Below are 25499 nucleotides of genomic sequence, written 5' to 3' on the forward strand. Positions count from 1 at the left end.
ATGTTAAGGGTCAATTTGACCCATTGGGTCAATGGGTGAAATGGGTCAAATTGACCCTTAACATAATATGAGGGTTAATACCTTCAGATTATAATGCAGTGTTAGTGATTGTAACTAGCGTATGTTAAGAGGGGGTATCTGTGACACTGACCTGCGGCAGGCTGGAGGGCCGACTCGGGGTCACCGAATACTCGGCGACCTTTTCTCCGGGGCCATCTTTAGACACGTCGCCCGCCGCCTCCACGACCTCAGACGACCCCGGGCTTCCTCTCGCAGGGGAGGCCTTTACACTGCATGGGGGCGAGGCTGCCGACACGGGGTCGTCCACAGCCGGGTCGGAGAAGGAAGCCTGGAAGTGGGGAGGGGATTCCCTTCCCTGGCTCTCCGGTGATGTGGGGACTCCGTCGCTACCTGCGTCGCCGTTGACTCTGAGGGAACTGTCCGCCTGGAGCAGAGGAGGGGGAGGAGGTGATTACTGCTGGCCTTCCACAACATCTCTGCCATGCCGGTCCACTAGAACACCTTATTTGTTGTTTTTTTCACCAGTTTAGCGGCTCCGTGAAAGGCCTTTAAATAGCTCATTATCTGCCAATCTTCTGGAGAAATCTGTTCTCTGGCTTGTCAGAAAAATCCGAGAAGAAATGATATCAGCTTAAACGCTACACATGCTACAGAATTCAGATTGATGAGAAAGGATTAGAGCAGATCTGGGCATTTTACAACCCGCGGGCCACATCTGGCCCGTTTTGCTTTTTTATCCGGCCCGCCAAACTACTTTCTTTGAATATTTTGATAAGTATTTTCAATCGATATTGAATTTAGAAATTCCCCTTTTTCCTATTATGTTTAATTTTCTATGGATGATTACATACAAAATAATGTCAATGCATTTGAATGATCAGGAATGATTTTAAAGTTGAAATAAAATGGCAAAAAAATATTCAAATTGCAATTTTCATTTTGTTCACCCAGTTGGCCTGCACATAAAAATTAAATCAGAAATGTGCCCCGCCAGCCAAAATAATTGCCCACCCCTGGATTAGAGAATTCACAATTCCTGTCACGTATTCACTGTACTTCCAATGCACTGATTTGCAGCACCTAATAAAAAGCCAATTATTATTTTACATGTACTTATATATGTGTAATACATCATCTTATACATGCAAGTGTATGTAATTCTCACAAAGGAAATTGACTTGGACGGTGTTTCCATGACAACTTATGAGCTCAGCTGGAGCCATCCCTCATTATTATTTATCTATTTAGATACTTCTGGTACGTAATCTTTGCTGTATTGTTACAGGTCAATTAACATGAGAAGCACACACTGCTGGGGATCCAAACTGCAGCCGTACAGTGGTCTGCGTGTGTGTGTGTGTGTGTGTGTGTGTGTGCATGCACAGATTTAATACCAACCACCTGAAATACACTGAACTGATGCGCAAAACTCACAGTCGACTGGCGATTCTTTCTCTATTCCGATAATTCAGCATAAAGCAACAGCTAATAATCCATTCTGCATGTTGGCACATGGTTGGCTGGCTTTAGAAAAAAAAAAAAAAAAACGGAATAAAATGAGCCCTGGACCAAGAACCCGATGGCCTCATTTGTGGTCATTACCAGCCTCTCTCCTGCGTCCGTTATTACCTATTCATCTCCGCCATAGCACCATCTCAGGCCTCCGTGACAAAGGCACTAATATATGTGCAAGGAGCTCCGAGTGAGCGGTAACTGAAGACACAGCGGCGGAGCAGGGTGAATGGCGCTCACTCCCCCCCCCCCGCCAATCGCCCTCCTCCAACTCCACCTTCTCATCCCTTCCCGAGCGCCATGTGTGGGCCCGCTTTGTCCATCGGGAGCCCACTCCACATTAAGAGGGCCCTACTTGTCAACTTCTTAAGTCAATAGGGAACAGTGGGTTGCATTCAAAGCTCCTCTCTGCTCAGACTCCGGACAAGACATTCCAGAAAAGCACTCTGCTCCATTTAGCCTGGTAATAACCCCTCACCCCCTTCTCGCCGCCTCCCCACTGCATCGAAACATAAGATCTCATTTTGAATACAGTGATCCCTCGCTGTGACGCGGTTCGCTTTTCACGGTTTCGCTACTTCACGGATTTGCATTGTGTTCTGCATTCCGATTGGCTAAAAAAGTCACTCCTCTTCTTCTCTACCTGTGCGTCAATAACGTCGCAGTTTAATATGTACACGTACGTAAAACAGCTTGCCGAATTTACATGACGTACGTGCAAATTCTCTCGCAATTTCGAGTTTCTCTAAAACCCATAATGTTGACAAAACGCTCGGGACCGACAAAAGGGCCCAAAAGGCAGCGGAAGATGCTATCTATCGCAGATAAAGTTAAACTTCTGGACACGCTAAGGGAAGGTAAAAGCTATGCGGCTGTAGGTCGGCATTGCGGAATTAATGAATCTTCCGTTCGTTCTATAAAGAAGGAAGAAAAAAAACGTAAGGACGACAGCAGCAATGTATAATAGAGTATTTAATTGTATAATAATTGTAAAAAAAAAAAAAGGTTTCTACTTCACGGATTTTGCCTATCACGGGTCCTTTTTGGAACGTAACCCCCGCAAAAAACAAGGGTAAACTGTATTCCCATTTGGCATATTTCTTTTTTTTTTTTTTTTTTTTTTTTGCGCTGAACGAAAAGAAAACAGGCCGAGAAGGCTCTGCGCTAAATCGAAGGAGGGGAAGCCTTTTGAGGTTCTGGAAAACCGGCTCATCGCCGTGGCGGTTCTACCGGCATTCTCATGGAAATGCCCAGAGAGCTGGAGGGGAGCTGAACCAGCAAACCCGTGGAAAGCGATCCAGACATCAATCGTGGTCTTCGTTGAACTATCGTGGCTGCATTTTATTTTTCTTCTTTCACCTGCTCCCTTCAGGGGTCGCCGTAGCCTCCATCAAACCCTCCCCTCTCACCCCGATTAACTTCCTGTCCTCTGTCCCTCCGTCCATAAACCGAGATCTCATCTATCCCCCCTCTGCACATGCACAAACCATCTCATCCCAAATTCGTCTCCAGAAAAATCAAACACAGGGGTCTCAGACTCGCGGGCCGATTGAGGCCCTCGGAACAATATTTTGTGGCCCCTTGCCTGAAATCAAATCTTTGAGATAGTAAGTTTTTTTCTCTCATGCATCTGGGGGTTTCATACAGTGGGTTTAAAAAAAAAAAAACGGGCAAGGAAAAGATGAAAAAGTAATTTTGCAAAGTTTTTTTTGCATCAAAATTTGAAAACAAAATGATTTTTTGATGAAAAAAGATGAAAAAGTAACTCTGCAATGTATCTTTTTTACATTACATGACATTATAGTCACTTAGCAGACGCTTTAATTTAAAGCGACTGACAAAAATTACAATTCAATAACCAAAGATCCAAAGTACTAGTAGTCGTTCAGAAGTCACCATTCTACCAAATAGCCATCTCAAAACAATATACATACATACATTCATTTCTTTTTTTTTTGTTTGTTTTTTTTTTTTTGGGTGGCTGCGATTAGTGGGATAGTGCTTGGTGCTATGAAATTTGAAAAAAAAAAAAAAACGATTTTTTTCATGACTAGTATAATCACTAGTATTTACACTCAGCCATTAAATTGGTTAATATAGCGAGGGAACGCCTTCCTGCTGCAGAATCTCCGAAAAGGGTGACGAGGAAACCTTTTTAATGAAGGGGAATGAATAGAGGGCATTGTTTTCCTCCTTTTCCAATGAATCTATTAATACAATGCATCTGCATTATCAAAAGCAATGTGATCATCGTAGCCGTTCAAGTGTTTGTATTGAAATTATTTTCCACATGTATTTTTGTGCACGTGTAAAATATACCGGTGAATGAATGGAAACTTGTGGTTTTCACCCGTCGGGCTCACCTTGCTGGGCGGGGGCCGCGACTGCAAATAAGGCTTGGACATCAGCAAAGGCACTGGTTTGGGCGACAGGGCTCGGGTGGATGGCGGCTCGGACGAGCGCGAGCGGATCTGGGGCCGCTGGTGCGGCGACGGGTCTTTGGGGAATTCCTCGATGCGCGCCTCCAGCGTGGACGTGAACTTTGGAGCCGGGGCGGACTGCTGTCGCAGATACCTCAGGGGCCCGTTGGGGTCGGCGTCGGCCGGCTCGGGGGTGGTCGGGGAGGGGGATAGGGAGAGGGGGAAGGTGGAGTAGGGGAAGGAAGGGTCGGCGGACACACTCCGGTCCAGCAGCTTGGGCAGCTGCAGGCGTTCCAGCACGGCCTCGCTGATGGAGAAACGTTGAGCGTAACGCTGGAGAATGGCGGACGCCTCCTCCGGGGTTTTGGCTCTCCTGTAAGCCGCCCGCAGCTCCTCCTCACGGCGCTCCCTGACGGCAGGACGGGGAAAAGTAAAGTTCAGACCCGCGTCCTCTTACCGCATTTCCCACGGCATTGATTTCGCTCACTTATCCTCCACGATCTCTCGATAGGTTTTGATGCTCCTCCTCCTCTGGGAGATGCAGCTGCCTCCGCACATCAGCTGCTCCATCATCTTCCTCTCCTCCTCCTTCTTGATCAGGTCCTGGGAAATGCTCCGCCTCCGGCTCTTCCACCTGGCCAGGTCCTGAAGCGCACAGAGAGAGGATACTACAGGTCTGCACGGCCGAGATCGAGCGATATAAAACTTCCGCTTTTTGACCTTCTCCCTATGAACATTTACTTTCTGGCGTCCTCTCCGTTCTACCTCTGCTTGCACCAATATCACGCCAATCTACACTGCTCAAAAAAATAAAGGAAACACTTAAAAAACACATCCTAGATCTAAATGAATGAAATATTCTTATGAAATACTTTGCTCTTTACACAGTTTGAATGTACCGACAACAAAATCACACAAAAATGATCAATAGAAATCAATTGTATCAACCCATGGAGGTCTGGATAAGAATCACACTCAAAATTAAAGTGTGAAAACAAACTCCAGGCTGATCCAACTTTGATGTAATGTCCTTAAAACAAGTCCAAATGAATCTGTGTTGCTTCCTGAGTGGACACTATGATGTCACAGAAGTGTGATTGCCTTGGAGTTACATTGTGTTGTTCAAGTGTTCCCTTTATTTTTTTGAGCAGTATATTTAGGTAAGCACCCAAGTAGGTTTGCGTGACAATTAAATACCTACCATTTTAATAATACTACCACAAATACAAACATAATAATGTTTTCATGAGGAATAGAATGGTCAGGAGAACACGCAGACTCCACATAGAAGGGCCCCCGCCTTCTTGTTAGGATTGCAAACCCTTGTGCCATAAATATAATAAATATCAATTTTTTTGAGAAATATCAATTTTTTTTTCAAGAAAAAAAAAAAAAAAAATCAAAACTCCTCCTTAGTAACGAACCAAAACAATTCACGCAGCTAGGAAAACATGGAACACTCTGGGCATCGGGTCCACTCACATCCTGCCAGTGATCTTCCTCCTCCTTCATCCGGTTGTACTGGTTGTGCATCAGTTCGTGTCGCACCTGACTGTGGGGCGGCAGGACGGCCTCCTCGTCCCCGCGCATGTCGATCATGCTCACGCTCCTGCGAAGGAGGGGGTAGACAGGTTACGCGTCACGGCTTCTCGCCATCGCCGACGCCCGGCCTTGCTTTCCGTGTAAGCACGTCTTATCTCCCATCCAGAAAACACGGAGTGCGTGCACGGTCGCGCAGGATGTCGCCCCGCGCCGTTCGGACAAATATATCTGACGCTTTGCTTTTCTGAAAGTCGTCGCGGTCTGGAAAACCATTTTTTCCACTTTCTGGAAAACCATTATTGCTGCAGTTTTACATCTTTTTAGTGCAATAAGTGATAACATGGCTTTTTGTTATTGGTGCAAACAAAGTCCGTGCACCACTCGAACTGACACTGACAAGGAAAGAGACGGAAACTGCGGGGGAGGTGTGGCGTAGGCGTGCGAGGAGCTATTATGGAAGCCCGACCGGCGATGTCAAAGTGCGGCTGTGCAGTTCGAAATGCTGTTTCAGAGATGGATATTCGGAAGAATTATTCTTCTCTGGAAACAGCTGCCGTCGCAGCAGCTCATCCCGTTGTCGGTTTCAGACGACCGGCACCCCCGTCATTTAAAATGTGTAATCCCGGCTGAACAGCTCGGCGGGCTTGACGGGATTACAATTTCAAACAAGCGCGGATTTTGAGTCTTCTCTAGCTTACCTCGGCAGGGGAACAAAGTGGCGTCCGTAGCGTTAAAGAGCCGTGAACAATGTCATAATCACCCGTTTTGCGGAGCGGAAGGAGGAGGCTTTCATAACAAAAACTTCCTCCGCAGTGACATTTCAGAGGGTATCAGTGCACGAGTCCAGCTATATAGTACTTATCAATTTCTATCAAGGTAATATTTTGATGGGGAAAAACAATTAAAAAACTCAAGACAAGTGAATGAACTATTCCATCAAAAATGTATCAACAAATCAAAGTGAAAGTGAGTTCGGAGAGTGTTAGGAAGGTCAAAGAGGTCAAATGCAGTGATAACTGCATAGTGCAAGGCAGCGTGGAAGGGCTCTTAGTGAGTGTCATGCACGGGGGAATGGGTTTTGACACGAGTGTTTGAATGCGTGATTAAAACAAGTTTTCCCGTGCACGTCGGCGGGCTGAGAAGACAACTTACTGCGGGTCACCTGACACGCTACAGAGCGCATGGGGAGGGAGAAAAAAAGAGAGAGAGCACAGTCACAACATCATCGCCTGCCTGTCCATGTCAATTGTGATGACATGGCGCTGCACGCACAGCAGCGGCGGCGGCAGCTGTAGGCGGCGGCAAGGGATCGCAGCAGAAGTGTGAGCGCTTGTGCAGACGTCATGGTGAAATGCCTAGATGGAGCACAAGGGGTCAGTATTATCCGTAAAGGCGACCAGACCCGGGGGTGGCGCCGCGAGCCGAAACACTGGTAGCGGGAACGCAGATGAAAAGGGTATGATCCTGGAACGCAGCTGACATTTATGAGAAGCACATGCAGATTTTATTAGTCAGCATGGAGGCAAGAAAGAGAAAAAAAAAAAAAAAAAAAAAAAATCAAGGTTGTGACTCTGGTTCTGTCTGTGACCACAGCTGGTAGGCTTGGCCTGGACCCCAAATGTGTTCACTTCCTTTTTTTTTTTTTTCTTCTTCACATTTGATCTTCTGCCTCTCTGATGGTGGAGAGGCACGAGATAAAGCCGCGGTCTGCGGTCCCTCGCCACGAGAGCAATAAGGAGCCCGAGGGAGGAAAGGCCGCGCTGAATGGAGACGAATGTCTGACGAGTGGTTCAAGATGGCCGCCGGTGACGCCGCATGGCTCGGCCGTAAAGCGGCGGCGGGCTTTTTTTAAGCGTTTGAGAATTGGATTCATGCGGTGTGTCGCCGGGATGACAAAAGCGGGTCGTCGTTCATTTCGCATTCAATTCCGCGTTCACAGTTGCGCCGTCGCGGGGGGGTCATAGGTCACAAGCCATGCCTTGTTACAAAGTGCAGCGAGCTGGGATATCTTCATTTCTTTACTGCGTTTCTTCTTCAAATAAAAAAAAATAGCAAAGGAGCGAGAGCCCCCCCCCCTCCCCGTGCATCCTGCGCTCTGCGAGTCAGGCCATGCAGTATTTCGGGTGGTGTAACCCGCTGTCGTGGGAGGCGAAGGTCACATGCGGCGACAAAACATTCGAAAGGATCAAGAAAACTGTTGATCCCTTGAGAGGTGGCGCCGGAGGATTCGGTTTCACAAATCCGCAGGGGGTGGAAGGAGGGGGAGCTCACGTTGCTGGAAGACTGCGGTCCGATCGAGCCGTCCCTCCCTGCGGCTCGTCGCTTTCACTCAGCGCCCTGGCCTTCCGCCGGCCTGCATCGGCTGGTGCAGGAGCGCCGGTTGTCATGGTGACTGGCGCAGGAAGAAAGCGGGAGGGGCTCGGGGAGCTAACGCGCTTCAGGGCGGCGGGAGTTTGGACCTTCCCCGCGTCGGCATCCGTCAAGTCAGCATCGGGGAGGTGTTTCACGCTCGCATCGACGGGAGTCGTCGCCGCCGCCGCCGCCGTCGCTCCTGCTGTGTTTGCCGCCGCCGCCGCCGCCGATGGATGCTGGAAGAATTCCTCTGAGCACGAGCGAGCCGGAGTGCTGCAGAGAGCAGAGGACACTCAAAAACACTGCCGCGGGGTTATCATCCAGCGCTCCGGTTTTGAAGGCGTCAATAAAGACAGGGCCGAGCGGGCCGGACGTGAAAACAATAATAAGGGGCCACGGAGCCCAAATCCGCCGTTGTTTGTCGTCCCGCGATGAGGGTTTGCTCTCCTGGATGCTTCGTTTTGACGGGTGAATTCCCAGAATGCATTTCAGGAGGAGAGACAGAAGCCGGCTGCTGGTGGCGAGAGAAGATCAGGCTCCGGCCCAAACATGCTCAGGGTCAGGGAAGGAAGAAGGCCTCATTTCCTCTCGTCCTGAGGGTGGAGCCCACGCTCACGCTCTGTGCAAGTGTGTGTGTTTGTGTGTGTGTGTGTGTGTCAGTTAAGCAGTTGCATGCTTTCATCCCTTAAGGGGATGGTGAATGGGAAAACCCTGATTCTGACCTGGTGGCCTGTTGTAAGATTATCGTAATCCCTTGTAGTTTAGACTCGAGGACTTGAAGGAGAGGGTCGGCGCAGAATTCAAGATACACATTGTTGTCGGGACATCCAGTGTTTCCATAACAACCGCCAGCTCTACCAATGGGAAGTTGCGTTTTGACGGTTTATCTTGTTTGGATTCAAACCCTCCATTTGACCACCCTGCTCCATTCCTCCGGCTAAAAAGATAAAAAGATTTGTGTTTCTTTCTTAATTCAGCTGTTTCTGCTCAAGTAGTAAAACACACACACACACACACACACACACACACACACACAATCCAATTCTGTTTCACGAAAGCACACACATCAGATTTCAGCTGATTTTTTTTTCCCTCCCTGGAAACACTGACAATCAAACTGTAACCATAACACCAGTGGCGGAAAATGCCGGAAGCTGTTGTGCATTTGTGTGTGTGTGTGTGTGTGTGTGTGCGACTCCCACAACTGTGAATGAATGACATCGCTCCTTGGCTGAGAGATGTTACCAGATAATCTGCTGCTGCATGATAATGAACAGGCGAGGACCTGATCCGCAAACGGCGTCCGGCTCAGGCGCGGCGGCTCCGTATCCACCTTGTCAAAAAAAAAAAAACTTCCCAAGCGCGTGGCTTGGACTCAGAATCGTCCACGACTCACTAGCGTCCGGTTCTGGCTGTGCGGAGCGGACGTAGGGCCCGCTGCGGAAAAAACTGTCCAGAATTCATTCAGCTTTCTAGTCATTTTCCACTTTCTACATGTTTTGGAGTAGATGTTATAAAGTGTTTACGATTATGACAGTATTTTATGCAAGTTGTTGTAACATGGTGGTTATAATATCCACGTTCCTGTTTAATCGTAAGGATAAACGTGTGAAATTAACAGTGCCACCTTTTAAAAGATCAAATTATTATAGTTTAACTAGAAAGAAAACAAACTGAGTGACAATGCAGAGGATGAGGACCTTTGCGGAGGTGGGACGTGCCCCCTCCCCCCCCAGAAAAAAAAAAAAAGAAGAAGCAGGAAACAGGGGAAAATAAAAACCCTCATAAAACACGCAAAATCAATCCATTTGATGGAACACGAGTTGCGACACAAGTTTGCAGTTTTGAGGGTAGAGAGACAGGGAGTGAACCGTGGGTGATGGAGGTCTGGGTCGTCGACGCTGCGATCAGATCCGATCCTAACTGGCGGTGTAAAAAAAAAAATCGATATGTATCGATATATCGATCCGACAGCTGACGATCCGATGCATCGACACGTCCGCGAGAGTATCGATCCACGTATGCATTTTACCTGTCTATTTTTAGTCTGCTCTGAGGCGTAATTCTCACTCCGTGCTGCGGGTGGCGGTAACCTACTTTGTCTCCACCTACTTCGCTTCCCTTACCCTCTTTCAGCGGACACACCCTCTTTGGCATAGCACTCGCGTTTAAACATACGGGAGGCGGACATTGATATGGCTGAGAAGGACGCGGACTTACACACTCCTGTAGGTTTAAAATCGTTCGTGTGGAAGTATTTCGGCTTCCGCAAAAACGGGAAAAGAATTGGTAAAGGATGTGGCGATGTGTAAAGAATGTCGAATTGAAGTTAGCGACTGTGGCGACACTTCTAATTTGTCGGCTCAGAAAAGCGGTTCAGAAAAAAGCACAGCGCCCCGCCCAGCTGAGTACATTTTTCCCACAAAAGTTACCGAGCAGTTCGAAAAGGGCCAAAAACATATCGTATTGAAAAATCGTATAGTAGTTAAAAAAAATCGTATCGAATCGAATCGTGGGGCATTTTTAAGTATCGAAAAAAAAAATCGAATCGATCCGAATCGTCATGATGGCTCTGATTCACACCCCTAATCCTAACGTGTCTGAACTTCCCCGTTGCCGCCCCTAAAAAACCCCAAAGGTGAGTCGGCCGGTGGATCTGTGTGTGGGGGGGGTTTCACGCCCGTCACTGGGGCTACAGCTGAGGTTCACACCAGGACATCACTAGGTCAAATGTATGGCTCTCCAACCAGTCACATGCACGGTCAATGAAGGGTTGAATTTTTCCCCGACTGAATTTTTGATGGGACTTTAAGGAACCAGACATGGGGAGAACATGCAAACTCCACACAGTAAGACACCGGTTGAAAAAAAAAAACGAAAGGACCGTCTTGCTGTCTGAACACTGCATCATCGTGCCACCCATTTATATCGATTATTGTCATCTTCTTCCACTTTCAAAGAGTTTTTCAACACTCTGTTCTGTATTAGCGCTTTCGGTTAGATGCCTGCGTTTTTCCTCAAAATATTTTATGTAAAATAAATCTGACCTGACTTCTTCACCCTACCATAAATAATTCAAGGAACCATTTAACATCCATACATTACAAACGTCTGCACGAAGAGCCGCCGTGACGATTACTCTCCGACGATGACACCGGGCAACAAATAAACGCCGAGTACTTCAGACTCGGGTCTGGTTATTTTACAGTTTCAAAACGGCACATCTGGCCTCCATCAGCTGCTCCCATCTGTGCGGGGCTGGACACACGCAAATAAGCAACATCTGAAACCCTTCCCTCCTGACATCTGCAAAGGTTTTTTTTTTTTTTTTTTTTCCCCCCCTAAATGTGCCACCTTCTCATTAAAAACTATTAAGCACTTAAAATGAACGCAACATCGTGAACGTGTTTTGAGTCCGAGCAAGCGGGTGATGGGATAATACGTACCGCCATTCAGCCTGTCTGGGTGGTCTTCGTATATTCAGCTAGAATTTCTTATGCTAATTTAAAGACGGGGACCGGCGATTCCTGCGTCGAGGCCTTTGAGAAACCATTCTGGCGCTTTCGGGTTCCGTCAAATAAGCGTCAAATCCGGGCTAAAGCCGAACAAGCACGCACAGCATCTTCCCCTGCTCCGGGCTCTTATGCAAAATGTCTCGGTAGGAGGGAATACCTTTCCATGCAAAGCGATTTTCGTTGTTATCTCAATAAGCAAATCGGATTCGCGGTGTTACAGAGCTCACTTTCAATGGAAAAACACGGCATGGAGGGAACGCTAGGTCAGAAAAATATTCCTGCGTTTTTTTTCTCTGCTGGATTTTAATACAGGATCTGCCCCACTCTCACCTGAAAGGCCTATCGCCTCCTACTGGTGAGGTGGTTGTGCTCCAGCTCTTACGCCCGCCATCCTCTTTGTCGTTCCTCTTCTTGCGGAGCGGGGTGGGCACGTACCCGCTCTGGTTGCTCTTGTTGGGCAGGTACTGGTTGAAGGGCATGGCGGTGCGCAACTCGGTGACAGAGGTCCGTCGTGCCAGCATGTCGTCCTTACGGATGTCTGGCATCCTCCTGTAAGGCGGGCCGTCGGACTCTGAGTCGCTGCCGCGTCCTGACCGTGGGAGAGAAATGGTACGGAATGAGTTCAGAGGTACCGTAAACCTCGCGCAACGCTGCAAGGTCATCTTCTAGATCAGGCGTGCCCGATACGCACGGCATTAAAATGAGACGGCAGCCTATCAAATTTGTCACTTGAATGACGGTCGATCTTTCCAATCTGTACCTTTATGATACGGGCGTCAATGCACATGTGCACATAACGGTGCGTTCTGGCAAGCTAGCGTGTTAGCCTCCACTTTATGTCTTCTAAACTTATGGGTATAAAAATGAGTGGGGGAGCTGGACCGGGTAAAAAGACTAAAACGTAATGGGAGGTGGACTTCTTTTTTTACCATGTCATTTTCAAAGTGCGTTCGCCTCATCTGCCGGTCTGCCATCGCTATACCGAAAAAGGGAAATGCGGAGCGGCATTTTCAGACCGTCCAGAAAAACTACGACGCCGACTTCCCTCCGAAAAGTGAGCCGAGAAGCAGAAAAGTGAAGGAGCTAAAATCCCAGCTAACTTCAACAATGCCGCTGACTCCATTCAAGTCATTAGAATAAGGTATTTACCAAAAAAAGTAAACTGTTGTAGTGTGTCATAAGGGTTCATGCAGTTATGCAAGATCCAGAAAATTTATTGTGCCAAGTATACTCAGTAGATATATCAATAAATATATATTCAGCATTTTTAGTGGAGGTAGATCATTTGAAAAGTAGCTCACAAGGCGAAAAAGTGTGGACACCCCTGTTCTAGATGGATTGGATTGGATTTAAAATAAATACATAAAATCCAAGCATATGTTGTAGAGCAAACTGAATGACTGCTTAATAGAGATTTTATGAATTCACCGAAAATACTCAATAATGGGATTCCTAAATACTAAAACATTACTCATGAAGATGAATGTTATCATATTGTTGAGGGCGCCAAGAATAAATGAGGGATGATCGCAAACTACCAGCTTTAAAACACTAATCTTGAGAATATCAGGGAATAAACAGAATAAAGTGACTCGGAAATGCAGCGTGTAATAGTTCAATAATGTGGCAGCAGTGCCTGACTACATTATGAAAGAAATAAATTAAGAAAAAGTAACATGAAATAGCAAAGGCAGTGGTTCTTGAGAGAAATGGAAAGTTTCCTCCTCGAGAGTGAAGAAGGATCCCAGAAAAAAAAAGATGGAGTGAAAGGCTGGGTTTAATCTGCACTGATCAGCTGTCCAATGATCAGCTGATCAGCTTGCAGACAATTTGGACTTCAATAAACCTGATGACTGTTTTTGGACGGAGAACCTGGAGAACCCAGGCAGGAGAACATGGAGAGAAAAAACACAAAACAGGTCGGGTACTTGAAGAGAACCGCAAAGCTTCTTGCCAGGATAAAATGACAACCACTCAGTCACGGTAAGCCTTTCTTAATCTAAGAAAATAAAAGCGTGAAACCTCTCGGATTCTATCTTTGGCCGGTAAACCAAACAGTGACTGGCCCGTTTTTTTCTTTAAAACACAGCGGAGGACATGAATGATCTCCACGGTAACTCGAGTTGAAAGAAGAAGCTGCTCAAATAAAGACCCGGCGTCCGAATCAGACATTTCAACACCTTATTAGCTCTTAAAATATCGGGGGCAACACCTGGATTTGCAGTAGCGAATCGCTCAAGGACTTTCCCCATTCAACATGTTAAACACTTTTGCGAGACGTTGCGTCGCGACTTTGAGCCCTAGACTAACGCGCCGTCTTTACAGCTCTGATGATGTAACTAAACCGTTGGTCCTCTGTCTTCAGTTAAGCATTTCTCACAAATTACAGCTCGCATTCAATACGTACAAACGGCATGTAATATATACCTGCGCTCTAGCTTTACTCAAGGCCTTTGAAAATTCCTCTCCAAGATGTTCACCACATGCACTACTGGAATTCCCCGTCTTTCTGAACGCCGGAGCACTACGTCTATGACCTTTCCCGACCCTCCGCTTACGTCTCCAAGGTCTAAACTTCGGGCATCGACCAGATCTGAAGTATATCGTCTATCGTCCGATCGCTCTGATCTCCGAAAAAGAAACCTCCTCTTCTGTCAGAAATGCTTTTCCCGAGTTTTGGCGAGATCCGAAAGACCGGCGGATCAAGGCCCGGGAGAGTTCTTGAGATACGTGCGATTCCGGCGCATACCCTGTCAATTGGAAACATGACTATCCATCTCCGAGGAACAACATCCACTCTGATTGGCCGACCTTCTCTCTCTGCACATGTGGTAACACTGAGGGAGCATTATCGGCGGGTGGTTGCCACCCTGTACCGGAGGCCTCTCCGAAATCAGCAACCATCAGCTTGATGTTAGACTTGCAGACTCGAAAAGGCTGCAGAGTCCAGTCGTGCGTTGCTTTCAACCGTCTGGAGGGATGGGAAACCTATTCCTGCGACAGAAAAACAAGATTTTCCTTCTTTTTTTTTTTTTTTTTTTTCGACAAATGGGAGCGGCTCTTTCCGACGAGAAAGGGCGGCACATATCAGCCCAGAGTCGCACGACAACCTGTGGTTTCTTTTCTCAAGGTAAATATTTGAGCTGCGGTTATGCTCAGTTCAAAACTAAAACGTTTTCAGTGATTTCTCTTAGCTCGTAAAGGATTAGCTTGCGTTAACCTTTGGAAATCTTGAAGGACAAAGTGGTATTCTGAGAATATTAATGTGGCTATTATATTGTATTTTAAGAAACAATGGCATCAGGCACCAGAGTTGCGCCTAAGTACCCGGGGAGCGGCGCATGAGATATTTCAGAGAGCCTATTGTGTTGGGGAATGTCTCGTTTGAAAAATGAAAACAATCTCAATGACATCACTCAGTTTAGTCTTTCAGACTGTCTTGAGCTAGCAGCGGGTTATTGAAAAACACAGAGAGGTTTGTACCGTGGACACAACAGGAGCACAAAGAGTCCCGTTTATCGATACCGTACCCGCCTTCCAAATACTGCCTGGAGAAAAGCAGCATTTCTGGTATTGGATTTCTCTGCTTGGTGTCATTAAACTCTTCTCCTCGTCCCTTAATTCTCTGACGGGGCGAAGTCACCCTGCAGAGGCGAATAGTGAAAGGGCTTTATCTGAAGGCCCGGACCGAGGAAACCTGACTGTTGTTGAATGGCTATTTCTGTGCCGATCGGCTGATAATGGCCGATCGCCGTTGTCTCCGTCAACTGGCTGTGCTCCGATATCGTGATATTGTGTAAAACAAAGAAGAAGAAAATAATAATAGACACACCGGCTAAGGTGGAGTGAGGAACCGGGGCGGATCAAGTCCTGAAGTTACATACAATCCAACAGCAAAGAGGTAAGACATACATGACGTACAAACCACCCTACAGAAGACGTGTATCAAGGTAGGTATAATTTGGAGTATCGTGCAGAAACGCTTGACTCGTCGCCCCCCCCCCCCCCCCCCCCCCCCCCCACACACACACACACACACACACACATACATGCATACACACAAACAAACGGGGTCTCTGAGCTCCAACTCCATTGTCAAATCTCCAGTATCGATGCACAAAAGAAGCTTTGGCACAGATACTGGGAGGTGGAAGGAGATAACTCGGAATTACTGGTCCCATCCGCGGGCGAGCTGATGGAGGGGCGATTTAGTAACATGCCTTTTTTAGTTGCTGCTAACTTAAAGTTAGTTCTGCCTGCAGCGCACCTGTTATCATTTAAGCTGTTTGTTGCACTGTTAAATAACGTACATATGTTTAGCTGGGCAAACTTCCCTTGTTTATGTCCTCAGAATGATAGTGTTGTTCCACAATGCCACTTAACTCATGTGACATTGGCCATTTTTGAAAATTTCTAAGAAGTGTACAGTTCAAATGGTTTCACAAACTACCCTCCTCAACTAAAACCGTTTAGTTTTTCCGTTATCACAGGCAATAAGGGACCACGGTAGGAACCAGTTTTTGCAGGTGTCTGCGGCGCCACACTGAAAAACAAACCACAGAGAAGAAGAGGAAGACGAAGCGGACAACATGGAGGGCAAAGTCCCGGCAGGAGTGTCCCTCCGGAGCATCGCAGACCAGAAGAGCTTGGACTTCTACGTTGGCCGATGTCCGGCTGGTTTTGTCCATTTTGCCGCACGAAAACAGCTGACCAGTGACCACAATCGTTTTTAAAAATAGCGCTCCATAGTCTGCAGGAAGCGAATGGGTGCGGTCGAACTCTATCGATCACCAAGCACCCGAGTCATACGGGTTCCGACTGAACCGTAAAAAGACCTTGACTTGGAGCAGCTCGGGTGACCCTAGGGAACTCAGGTCCATGGTAGCTGGATCCTTTGCTTTTCTTATGCATGGAGCCTATTTCCTGAAAAGGTTTAAGGAACTTAAAAAAGTTCCTAAAGTGCAAAAGGCAACAATGTTGACATGAGGTTCTAGTCCAGTCTCACTCTTTCATTCTTGAACAAGGATCAGATTGTAAGTCTTGAGAATTTTCTTGTTTCCTAAAATAGATCTTTTATGGTGCTGCTCCCTGCTGAACTGGACGGTGAACTGGAAGGCAATAGTTCGAGTGTCACAGTAACAATTAATGTGATAACAGCTATGTCATTTGATTTTTAACACATCGTGCAAAAGCACAGGAAGGACGGGAGCCATTTTTATACCACCGGTTCGTCACAGGAAATTAATAACAATTACTTCGGCCCTCACGTTTGACAGGCCAGGGGCTGGTGACAAATCAAATATAACACAGCTGCTATCATTTTTAACAGTTAGCACGGAGGCGATCCTGTTATGACACGTAATAATGGCTGTTGTCAAAAGCAACCGTAACCGTAAAGTGGTTCGTACAGGCAGGGAAACATTTTGATTAAACTTCGGCGGGGTGACGTTTTATTTTGACTTTTAAGCATAGCTTTGGGAGACAGAGGCTTCCCTTTGCACTTCCCTCAAAACAAAAACAAGGTATGACAGGAAGCCAGGCTTTTCTCAGGGTTTTTCCACATGTACGCGATGCCGTCTCGAGACGGCAGCCCATAAAAGGTTACGGGCGGTCATTAAAAAAAAATTTCAGGGTCAAATCCAAAACACCGGGGTCGCTATCGACAACCTTTTTGTCCCCTCAGGCACAGAGCGCAGCTTTATCAAGCCAATATATGCAACACGGTTGCGGCAGTTTGCGGTCGTAAAAGAAACTTCAGGATGTGGAAGCGAGTCTTGAACACAGCAACCATCCTTGATCATATAATTATAATACCAACGTGCTAACTGAGAGTAGGTATTTAAATCTAAATATATAATTCATCTGGAATTTCTTCCTCTCCACCTGTATTCTTTATACGTTCCAATTTAGCGTCCGTGGTTCTTGATGGTGTTCACAGGCGCGGAGTGACTTCACTTCAGTCGCAACGGGTTAATTTCAGATCAGTCGCTGAGAGGCCGCTGGAATCGGAGGCAGGAAATACCTGAGTGTCACTGTTGCACTTGCACACCATGGAAAGTTGGCTGAATACCCATCAGGTTCACAGAGCATGAACCCTGTTTTCATGACAACTGACAAAACAGACTCATAGTCACACACACACACTCACACACATGAATTTACAAAAGTACAATGATCAAATGTGTCTAAAGGGAACCGTTCTAAACCTTTCCAACTGCCAGATATCTAAATCAGATCTACTATGATGACGATGAGATGTTTCTTTTGCTCTGGGACGGAAAACTTGTCAGTTTCTTGTCGTCGCGTCATCTCCGACGGTGTCAAAAAGCCACAATCGTGAAAATAAACAGGTCTTCCTCTTGTCTCTGCCTGGGGCCGTCACTCATCTCGCTTTAAGAGAAACAGCTGGGTGACAAAACCCCTGACACGGGGGAGTGGAATTGATTCTTGCACGGATGTCAGCGGCGAAGACGGAGGTCTCGAGTGAAAGGCGTCAGAGGTTTTATCAAAACACAGGCCTTGACAAGCATGGTGACGGAGGAATCCACTAAAACTGCACCGGAGATGTTAACACAAGTACATTAGACTGATCAGCCTACCCATACACAACACACACAACCACACACACACACACACACGCATTTTCAGTACATACAGGTAATTTCGTTCCCTTTGTGTTTTTGGCTCGGTTGGAGTAACAAACCTCAATGGTAAGTTTGGGCTAAAATCGCAGCAGTTGTTGCTATAGTAGCAGTTTTTGACCCAAAAAACTAATCACAATTCATCCATTCATTATCTATATTGTTTATCCTTCAGTCCGGGTGACGGGGGGAAAAAACAAACAATCATTCACACTCTCATTCACACGTCTGGGCCATTTAGGGGCTTCTGGTGAAACTTCTGCATGTTTTTGGAGGGAACCAGAGAACGCAGACATGGGGAGAACATGCAAACGCGACACAAAAAAAGCCCCCCGTCGAAATCGAACCGGGGATCTCCTTGCTGTGCGCCATTATATCAGCCTCTTGGAAATTCAGAAAATAATGCAGTCACATGGCCACCCAAAAAAGACAAAACAGAGTGAAAATCTACCTCCCTGCAAACATTATCAATTCTTATTGTCTTGAGCAAAACCCCGAAAACACGGCGACCGCTACGCTACAATACACACCGCCATGTTTGTGAAACACACACAAACACAACGACTGCATTTTAAGCAAAGACATTTAGGATTGATCTGCTCAGGAAATGGATAGCGTGACCGCATCAAACAGAAGGACCCGTGGGGGAAGCGTTATCTCTAAGAGAGCGTAAATCTTAATTTAATCTTCCGTGCGTGTCCTTCAGGGGGCCACGGCAGGCAGGATGAGCTCGTCGGCGTGTTTTATCATTCGCAGGCTTACTTGAATGGGAGGAAGAGATGGTTGCAGAGGGTCAGATAGCTTGTCAAGATTGGCGCGATTTTTCATAACTTACAGTCAGAGAGTTCGTAGGGACATTTACCAAGTGTTGTCATCTGAAGAGGAGGGGTGACTCTTGAGGATAAAGGGGCTCCTTGTCTTATGTTGATCCCAGAACAAAAAAAAAAAACAAAAAAAAAGAACAGCTAAAGATACCAGATATCAACTCGTGAAACAGCTACCTGTTCACATTCTGGCCTCGTGGGGAGCCATCACCGCCTGTTTACGTTACTGAGATGTGACTGCATTTGTTATTGTTAGACAAACACCCTTTTTGACAGTGACAGTGATGTCAGGCAGATGGGAACGCACACACACACACACTCTCGAACAAAGAAGTGCACTCGGGCGTCTTTTAACACAAGAACATGACACGCTCCTGAGCAGATATTGGGAAAACAAAGGCTGTTTCATTTATGCACCTGCCCTGAGATAATACCTTCAATATAACCCTCCTTCCTACTATTATCTATTATTGTTATGTTTTTGCTTGAAACTCTGGCACAACAATTTCCTTCGGGATAAATAAAGTTGTTCTCATCTCGTCTCATCTCATTATAACAAAAGCGGACAAATTTCCACTCAAACTGAATCAGGGTTCCCTCTCTTTGCCACTTTTTTCTTGAAATGACTTCCCAGGACTTTCAATCATTCATTCGTCATCCAAACCGCTTACGTCACATTCGGAGTTGCGGAGAAACTGGAGGCTCTCCAAGCTGTCGCTCACAAAGGCTCACTCATTCACGCGCTATAGAGAAATACAACCATTCCAACATGGACCATTCACTTTTTCATTCACACATCTCAGCAATTTAGGGACCTCCTGCAGGTTTTTGGACTGAGGGAGGAAACCGGAGAACCCGGGGGACTCGGGGAAAACATGCAAACTCCGGCAAGAAAATCTCAGAATCAAACCAGGGACCTTCTTGCTATCAGTCAGCTATATCTTGCTAATATCAGCTATTTTTTAATTTAATTCCTCTTCCCTCAGCCGCAGGGAATCTTCAAATCTTTGTACTTAAGACCTTCTTAAGACATTCTTATTCTCCCTCCTTCCTACTATTATCTATTATGTTTTTGCTTGAAACTCTGGCACAACAATTTCCTTCGGGATAAATAAAGTTGTTCTCATCTCTCATCTCATCTCTCAGTCAGAAGTGCTAAGCACATGCGTTAATGTCGATCGATGTCGTTCAATTTAACTTCCTACACTACGACGGATAAGTTCTAACTTTGCCAAGATACATCACCCTGCCCCATAGAGGTGTCCTTTTCTATAAGAATAAGAATAAGAATAAGAACAACCTTATTTATCCCGAAGGACATTGTGTGCCGGAGTTTCAAGTAGAACATATCAATAATAAATAATAGTAGGAAATTATATAAACAGTAAAAAAAAAGGGGGGAGAATAAGAAATACAAATAAAACTATAAAGTGTCAAAGTCAAGGCTATAAAGTGTTTGAAGGTCTTAAGTACAAAGATTTTGAGATTAAAGTCTGGACAAAATATTGAAACATTTGCACCATGAAATTGAAATATTTATTACTGTCTATAGTGGTACATTTACACAGCATGCTTCTGTTTGTTCCTATTCTGCCCCTGATGTGGGGAATTTAGCTTTAACTTTAATCTGTGATATTATCTCTTAGGAATGAACGTATCACTCACGGAGCGATGCTAGAGACACTCATCTGGACGTGGCTAGTCTGGATGCTTCCGTCAGAAGCGCCTACCAGAGTCTGATAAGTGGCTAAATGGAAAAGCTGGGTAGCAGAACCGCGCTGAGGAGACGTGCAAATTTGATTGGTTGGTGGGGTCACATGGGGCGGCGAGCCCACTAGAAACGGGGAAGCGTCTCAACATGGACAATTAAAAACGCCGTGATGACAGAAAAGCAAGCGCTTCACTTTGAACCTGTCGATCTCACAGAGCAGAGGAAGAAAAATAATTTTTTTTTCCAAGAATAATTGACCTTTTCCAGGACATTTAGCGTTTTTTTTTTTTTACCCCTATTTGTTTTCATGACTTGTAACTCCGTCCATCATTTTCCAGGTTTCCCATTAATGTGTGGGAACCCTGGGAATTCCAACCTGCTGTTCTACAAATTCTAAAAATGCAATGCAATGCAGTGAAATCTTACCAAAAGCCTTTGGACTGGCGCTGGGCATAACAACAGGACTCCGCACTGAGAGAAATGCATCTAATTTACCCGTATAATCGAATTGAAACTGGACAAAAGAACCAGTGTTGAGTATCATCTCATCCACAGAACATGCGGCTATTATTGTCCCTCCTTCCTTTCAAGTGGATGAACTTTCCTCAGCATTATCTCATCATCGGCACAGGACGTTTCCTACCATCGCTGCTGCTGCGGGTCACCGGGACGTCGGGCGACGGAGTCTGTTGCGAGCGTGAGCCGAAGGAGTCCAGGCTGTCGAAGGAGTCCTCGCGACCGTGCCGTGGCGGTGAAAGAGAGTCGCTTCGCTCGGAGTCCCAGCAATCGATGTATCCGCTGTCCCGGATGCTGCGTTTTGGGCTCTCTGCTTCTTCCGCCTCCTGGACATTAAAATCGGACAGCCAGGAAGACAAGAGACGTCATAATGAATGGCTAATATATATATATATATATACACTGCTCAAAAAAATAAAGGGAACACTTAAAAAACACATCCTAGATCTAAATGAATGAAATATTCTTATGAAATACTTTGCTCTTTACACAGTTGAATGTGCTGACAACAAAATCACACAAAAATGATCAATGGAAATCAATTGTATCAACCCATGGAGGTCTGGATTAGGAATCACACTCAAAATTAAAGTGTAAAAACAAACTCCAGGCTGATCCAACTTTGATGTAATGTCCTTAAAACAAGTCAAAATGAATCTGTGTTGCTTCCTGAGTGGACACTATGATTTCACAGAAGTGCGATTGACTTGGAGTTACATTGTGTTGTTCAGCTGTTCCCTTCATTTTTTTGAGCAGTATATATTCAAGTCATCCTTTGACTGCAACCAGCAAAACCCATCACTGTCTTTGAATCTACCTCAACTTGTGTTTGGCAATGGCTCCCTCTTCACCTTGCTGACCCATTTATCCACTACCGAAGCATGTCTGTGCTGCTAATGGACGGCGGGAAAGGCTTTTTCTGTCCAGCGTTGGACGTCCTGTTCTTTATGCAACCGACGACCCTGGATGAACCCGACTTTGTTTTCTATAAGGGTTTGTGTTTCATAGTTTCTATTGCAAAAAAAAAAACCCCAAACACTCTGGTGCTAGAAAAATGAAGTCTGATAATCCGACGGAGCACGCTGCGATCTAAGAATCGGTTGATTTGCAAATATGACATCCTTTTCCAGATGGTTGGACGATCCGATTGCAGGTCTGGTTACTTAATAGGCTTAGGAATTTAGAAGACAATGTTGATGGACTGGTTACACCCCAAAAAAAAAAATACATAAATAAATAAATGAAAAATCAAACCTTTCGCATCTGTGATAGGAGGCCTTCAAACTCCCCCAGGTCCAGCGTGGGCCCGTTGTAGGAGGTACAGCCGTTGGCAGCACGACCTAGCCAGTAAATGGTGATTAGAACCTAAACACAGTAAAAAAGAAATCTGGTTAAATCATAAACATGCCATCATAATCAAAAGAGCACAGTAAGTCCTCTGTTGTGTTTATGTAGTAAAGCGAGACATTTTAAAGGGTCGAAGACATTTGCTAATTCAGTCACCAGGAGTAATCTTGTTAACCCTCATATTATGTTAAGGGTCAATTTGACCCATTGGGTCAATGGGTGAAATGGGTCAAATTGACCCCTAACATAATATGAGGGTTAATAAAAATAACTTCTTCATTTCATGTTTCATGGTCAATTAGATAGCCACCGTGTTAGTATCGTGTGAACTGAGACCTTCTGTCCATTAACTCCACCCAGCCGGCCGAAACCTGATCCATTTTTGCCCAAACTGCAGACTACTATGGTATATTAGCGACAAGTGGACAAACAGGATATGCGGTAGTGTAGGAAAGAAAGAAAAGCTTTTCGCTTTTGAAAATAAATATCTATAAATTAAATCTTGTCACCTCAAACGGCCCGACTGTTGTATTGAAGGAAAGGCAGTATTCACAACGACTAATAAGTCAAAGCATTTTCCATTCTGCTCCTTTCCCTTTTCTCAGTGTGAGTTGAACCCGGTCGGCTTCCTGGCCTTTACGGCTCTCCCTCCCGCCGGGGCCTAAACGTGTTGGCTGTGCCGTCCCTGCGCAAACACGACAAGACGCGGTCCATTGTTGCCGCGCCCGGCAGGCGGACGCGCTCTTCATACGCGGATGATTTACATCGGGCCGTCGGTGAGGTGGGTTATCGGGGGCCACGTTGCATCGTAGCGGTTTTCTACATGACGTCCCTTTGAGAGTTAGGGGCTATATTTACTGCATCCATGTCGACGGGCAATCCGCAGCTTTGATAGCCGGGCTTAATGTGTTTATTTCAGTCATACTTAACAGTTCAAACACACTTGAATAAGGGGTCTACGGGGGTAATGGGAGGTGCCCGAATCATTTGAGCCGCAAGGATCCGTACAATTTATTTTTATCGTTTATTTTTATTTTGAAATCGAACGCCAAATCCTCCATGTGTGTAAAGAGGTTTCCTAGCGTAGCATAAACTGAATTAAACCGAGTAATCATAATAAGGAATACCGTCTTTAGAGGAACATCTGTTTTGCATATAAATGCTAAAATAAAAGTTTCCTTTTGAATAGTTGAAGCTAATGTTTTTTGTCTTTTATGTATCTATAGCTGCAGGGATCAAGCAGGGGGGAGAAGTTAGCTGATATTCCCTCCGCGGGCCCGGCTGGAAAATCTGATTCATTGATTTGGTCCCATTTCTAAAAATGAATTTAGCCAGAGAACGTGGCAGCGACCTGATAGCGGTTATAACTGGCTTATGGGTCTGATACGGACATCACGCACTGGTGATCAGACTACTACCATTTCCTAATTTACAGTTGTTGTTTTTTTTACACTGCTTTTACCAGCCTGATTCCTCCGCGGGACTGTTAAGGCATTTGTTACCCGACGCTCTGACAATCGCTCCTGTTAGCGTCCAACTCCTTGCATTTCGCTCCTCCGGAGCTGCCAGACCTACGGGGCCCGTTGCCTCACTGAACACCTTCGCAGCTGTTTCTACATTTGCCGGGAGGAAAAAAAAATAAAATCTCAAAGATACATTAGCAGGAATGTGACGAAATATTTAGATGCATTTCCTGAATTAGGACTTTCAGAAAGGGGCCATGTGACGAAAACAAGGAAGAGCAGACCTGCACGAACCTGCTGAATTAGCGGAAGTAAGAGACTTTTGCGGGTATTCGCTCCAAAAATCACATCTTGTAAAGCAAATTGAGAACAAAGGTAGTTTTCTCATAAGTTTTGGTCCAATTTTCTTTGAGCCTAAACCTTCGTTGCTATGGTACTTTATCCTGAACCGTGTGAGGGGGATGTCACTACCAGGACACCAGAATGAATGACACCGCTCCAACTCCCCTCAGAAGTGGGTCAGCGACAAAAGCGGTTAAGTGGCTGTGCGGATCGCTTTCGACGCCACCGTTTTGATCCCCGACGCTTTTGGGATATCGTGACACATTATTCAAACATGCGACGCCAAAGCGGCATCAAACAACCGGGACAAAAATAAACCGAAACTCAAATCCAAACAGTTCAGGGTGACTGACGGGAATATAAACCACCGGCCTAGCATTGATGTGAACCATCATACTGGTTTTTCTCCTTTACCAAGCAGTCGTTTCCCCGGCGGGACCTGTCAAAAACACACTATCACGTCTTTGCTTCTGGTGATCGCACACTTGAAACGGGAGGGCGAGTGAACCCGGACAGGAAAATGAGCCGATGCATGCATCCCGGCACGTCACGATTACGAACCGATCAAAGCAGCCGGTGGTTCCCCCAGCTCGGAACCAGCCGTCGGTTCATTTCATCAACCCCGCCCATGCGGTGGCCTCGTTTTACGTCAGCCTTCCATCTATTTGCTCTACAACACCTCTTTTTTTTACCCCCCCAGCAAATTCCCCTCAGAGCATCCTCCTCCTCTTTGAATATATGATGCGCAGCGGAGGCAGCGGGCTACTGAGTGGCAGTCTTCGGTCGGCGGGGCAGATCCATATTAGCGGGTCTCGGCTAACGTGCTCGCTCCTGACAGTTTTGTAGGTCACTTGCTCCAAATGCTGGCTAATGTGTTGCCGGGAGTCCCTGTAGTCAGCTAAATGAGCTAGCGGCCAGCTCTGCAGCTCCACAAAGGGAGGGGGGGGGGGCTGTGTGCCAGTGTGTGTGTGTGTGTGTGTGTGAGATAGGGAGTGAGAGAGAGAGCTTGCAGAGTGACTGCAGAGCAAGGCTGCGATGGCATGCTCTAGGAGTTAAAGCGGTATTGTTATAAAGAGATCGGCGAGCTGCATTAGAACCTCTATTGCGACGAAAAAATTAAAGTAACAGACAGAAAAAGTGATGAAGCAGAAAGTGTTGAAAGCCCGAGGTGAACACAGAAATGTGGTATAGTATGCAGGGAGAAACACAAGAGCATTAATACCTGCTGGAGTTCAATTAAATACATCTGAAATAATATAAAACAACAAAACGGGGGGGGGGGGGGGACTACAA

At 46.1% G+C, this 25499-nt stretch overlaps 1 protein-coding gene across 10 annotated transcripts in view; it reads right to left on the bottom strand.

Moving 5' to 3' along the window:
- LOC147227945 (LIM and calponin homology domains-containing protein 1-like) overlaps positions 1 to 25499 on the bottom strand; it is a 92833-nt gene that overhangs the window by 16615 nt on the left and 50719 nt on the right. For 7 of the 10 annotated variants that reach the window (XM_086158139.1, XM_086158137.1, XM_086158136.1 and 4 more), the window contains 9 exons: positions 22309 to 22419; positions 21182 to 21380; positions 11693 to 11951; positions 7767 to 8120; positions 6648 to 6665; positions 5436 to 5562; positions 4441 to 4598; positions 3897 to 4362; positions 152 to 445 (listed from right to left, as the gene is read on the bottom strand). In XM_086158139.1, coding sequence (XP_086014265.1) covers positions 152 to 445; positions 3897 to 4362; positions 4441 to 4598; positions 5436 to 5562; positions 6648 to 6665; positions 7767 to 8120; positions 11693 to 11951; positions 21182 to 21380; positions 22309 to 22419 — 1986 coding nt within the window. Of the gene's footprint in view, positions 1 to 151; positions 446 to 3896; positions 4363 to 4440; positions 4599 to 5435; positions 5563 to 6647; positions 6666 to 7766; positions 8121 to 11692; positions 11952 to 21181; positions 21381 to 22308; positions 22420 to 24767; positions 24913 to 25499 lie in introns of those variants that run through there. The other 3 variants (XM_086158142.1, XM_086158135.1, XM_086158140.1) reach the window with 3 other exon arrangements.

This window comes from Fistularia commersonii, chromosome 13 (genome assembly GCF_037954325.1).
Source record: "Fistularia commersonii isolate RoL2024-O1a breed Wild chromosome 13, RoL_Fcom_v1.0, whole genome shotgun sequence".
NCBI lineage: Eukaryota > Metazoa > Chordata > Actinopteri > Syngnathiformes > Fistulariidae > Fistularia > Fistularia commersonii.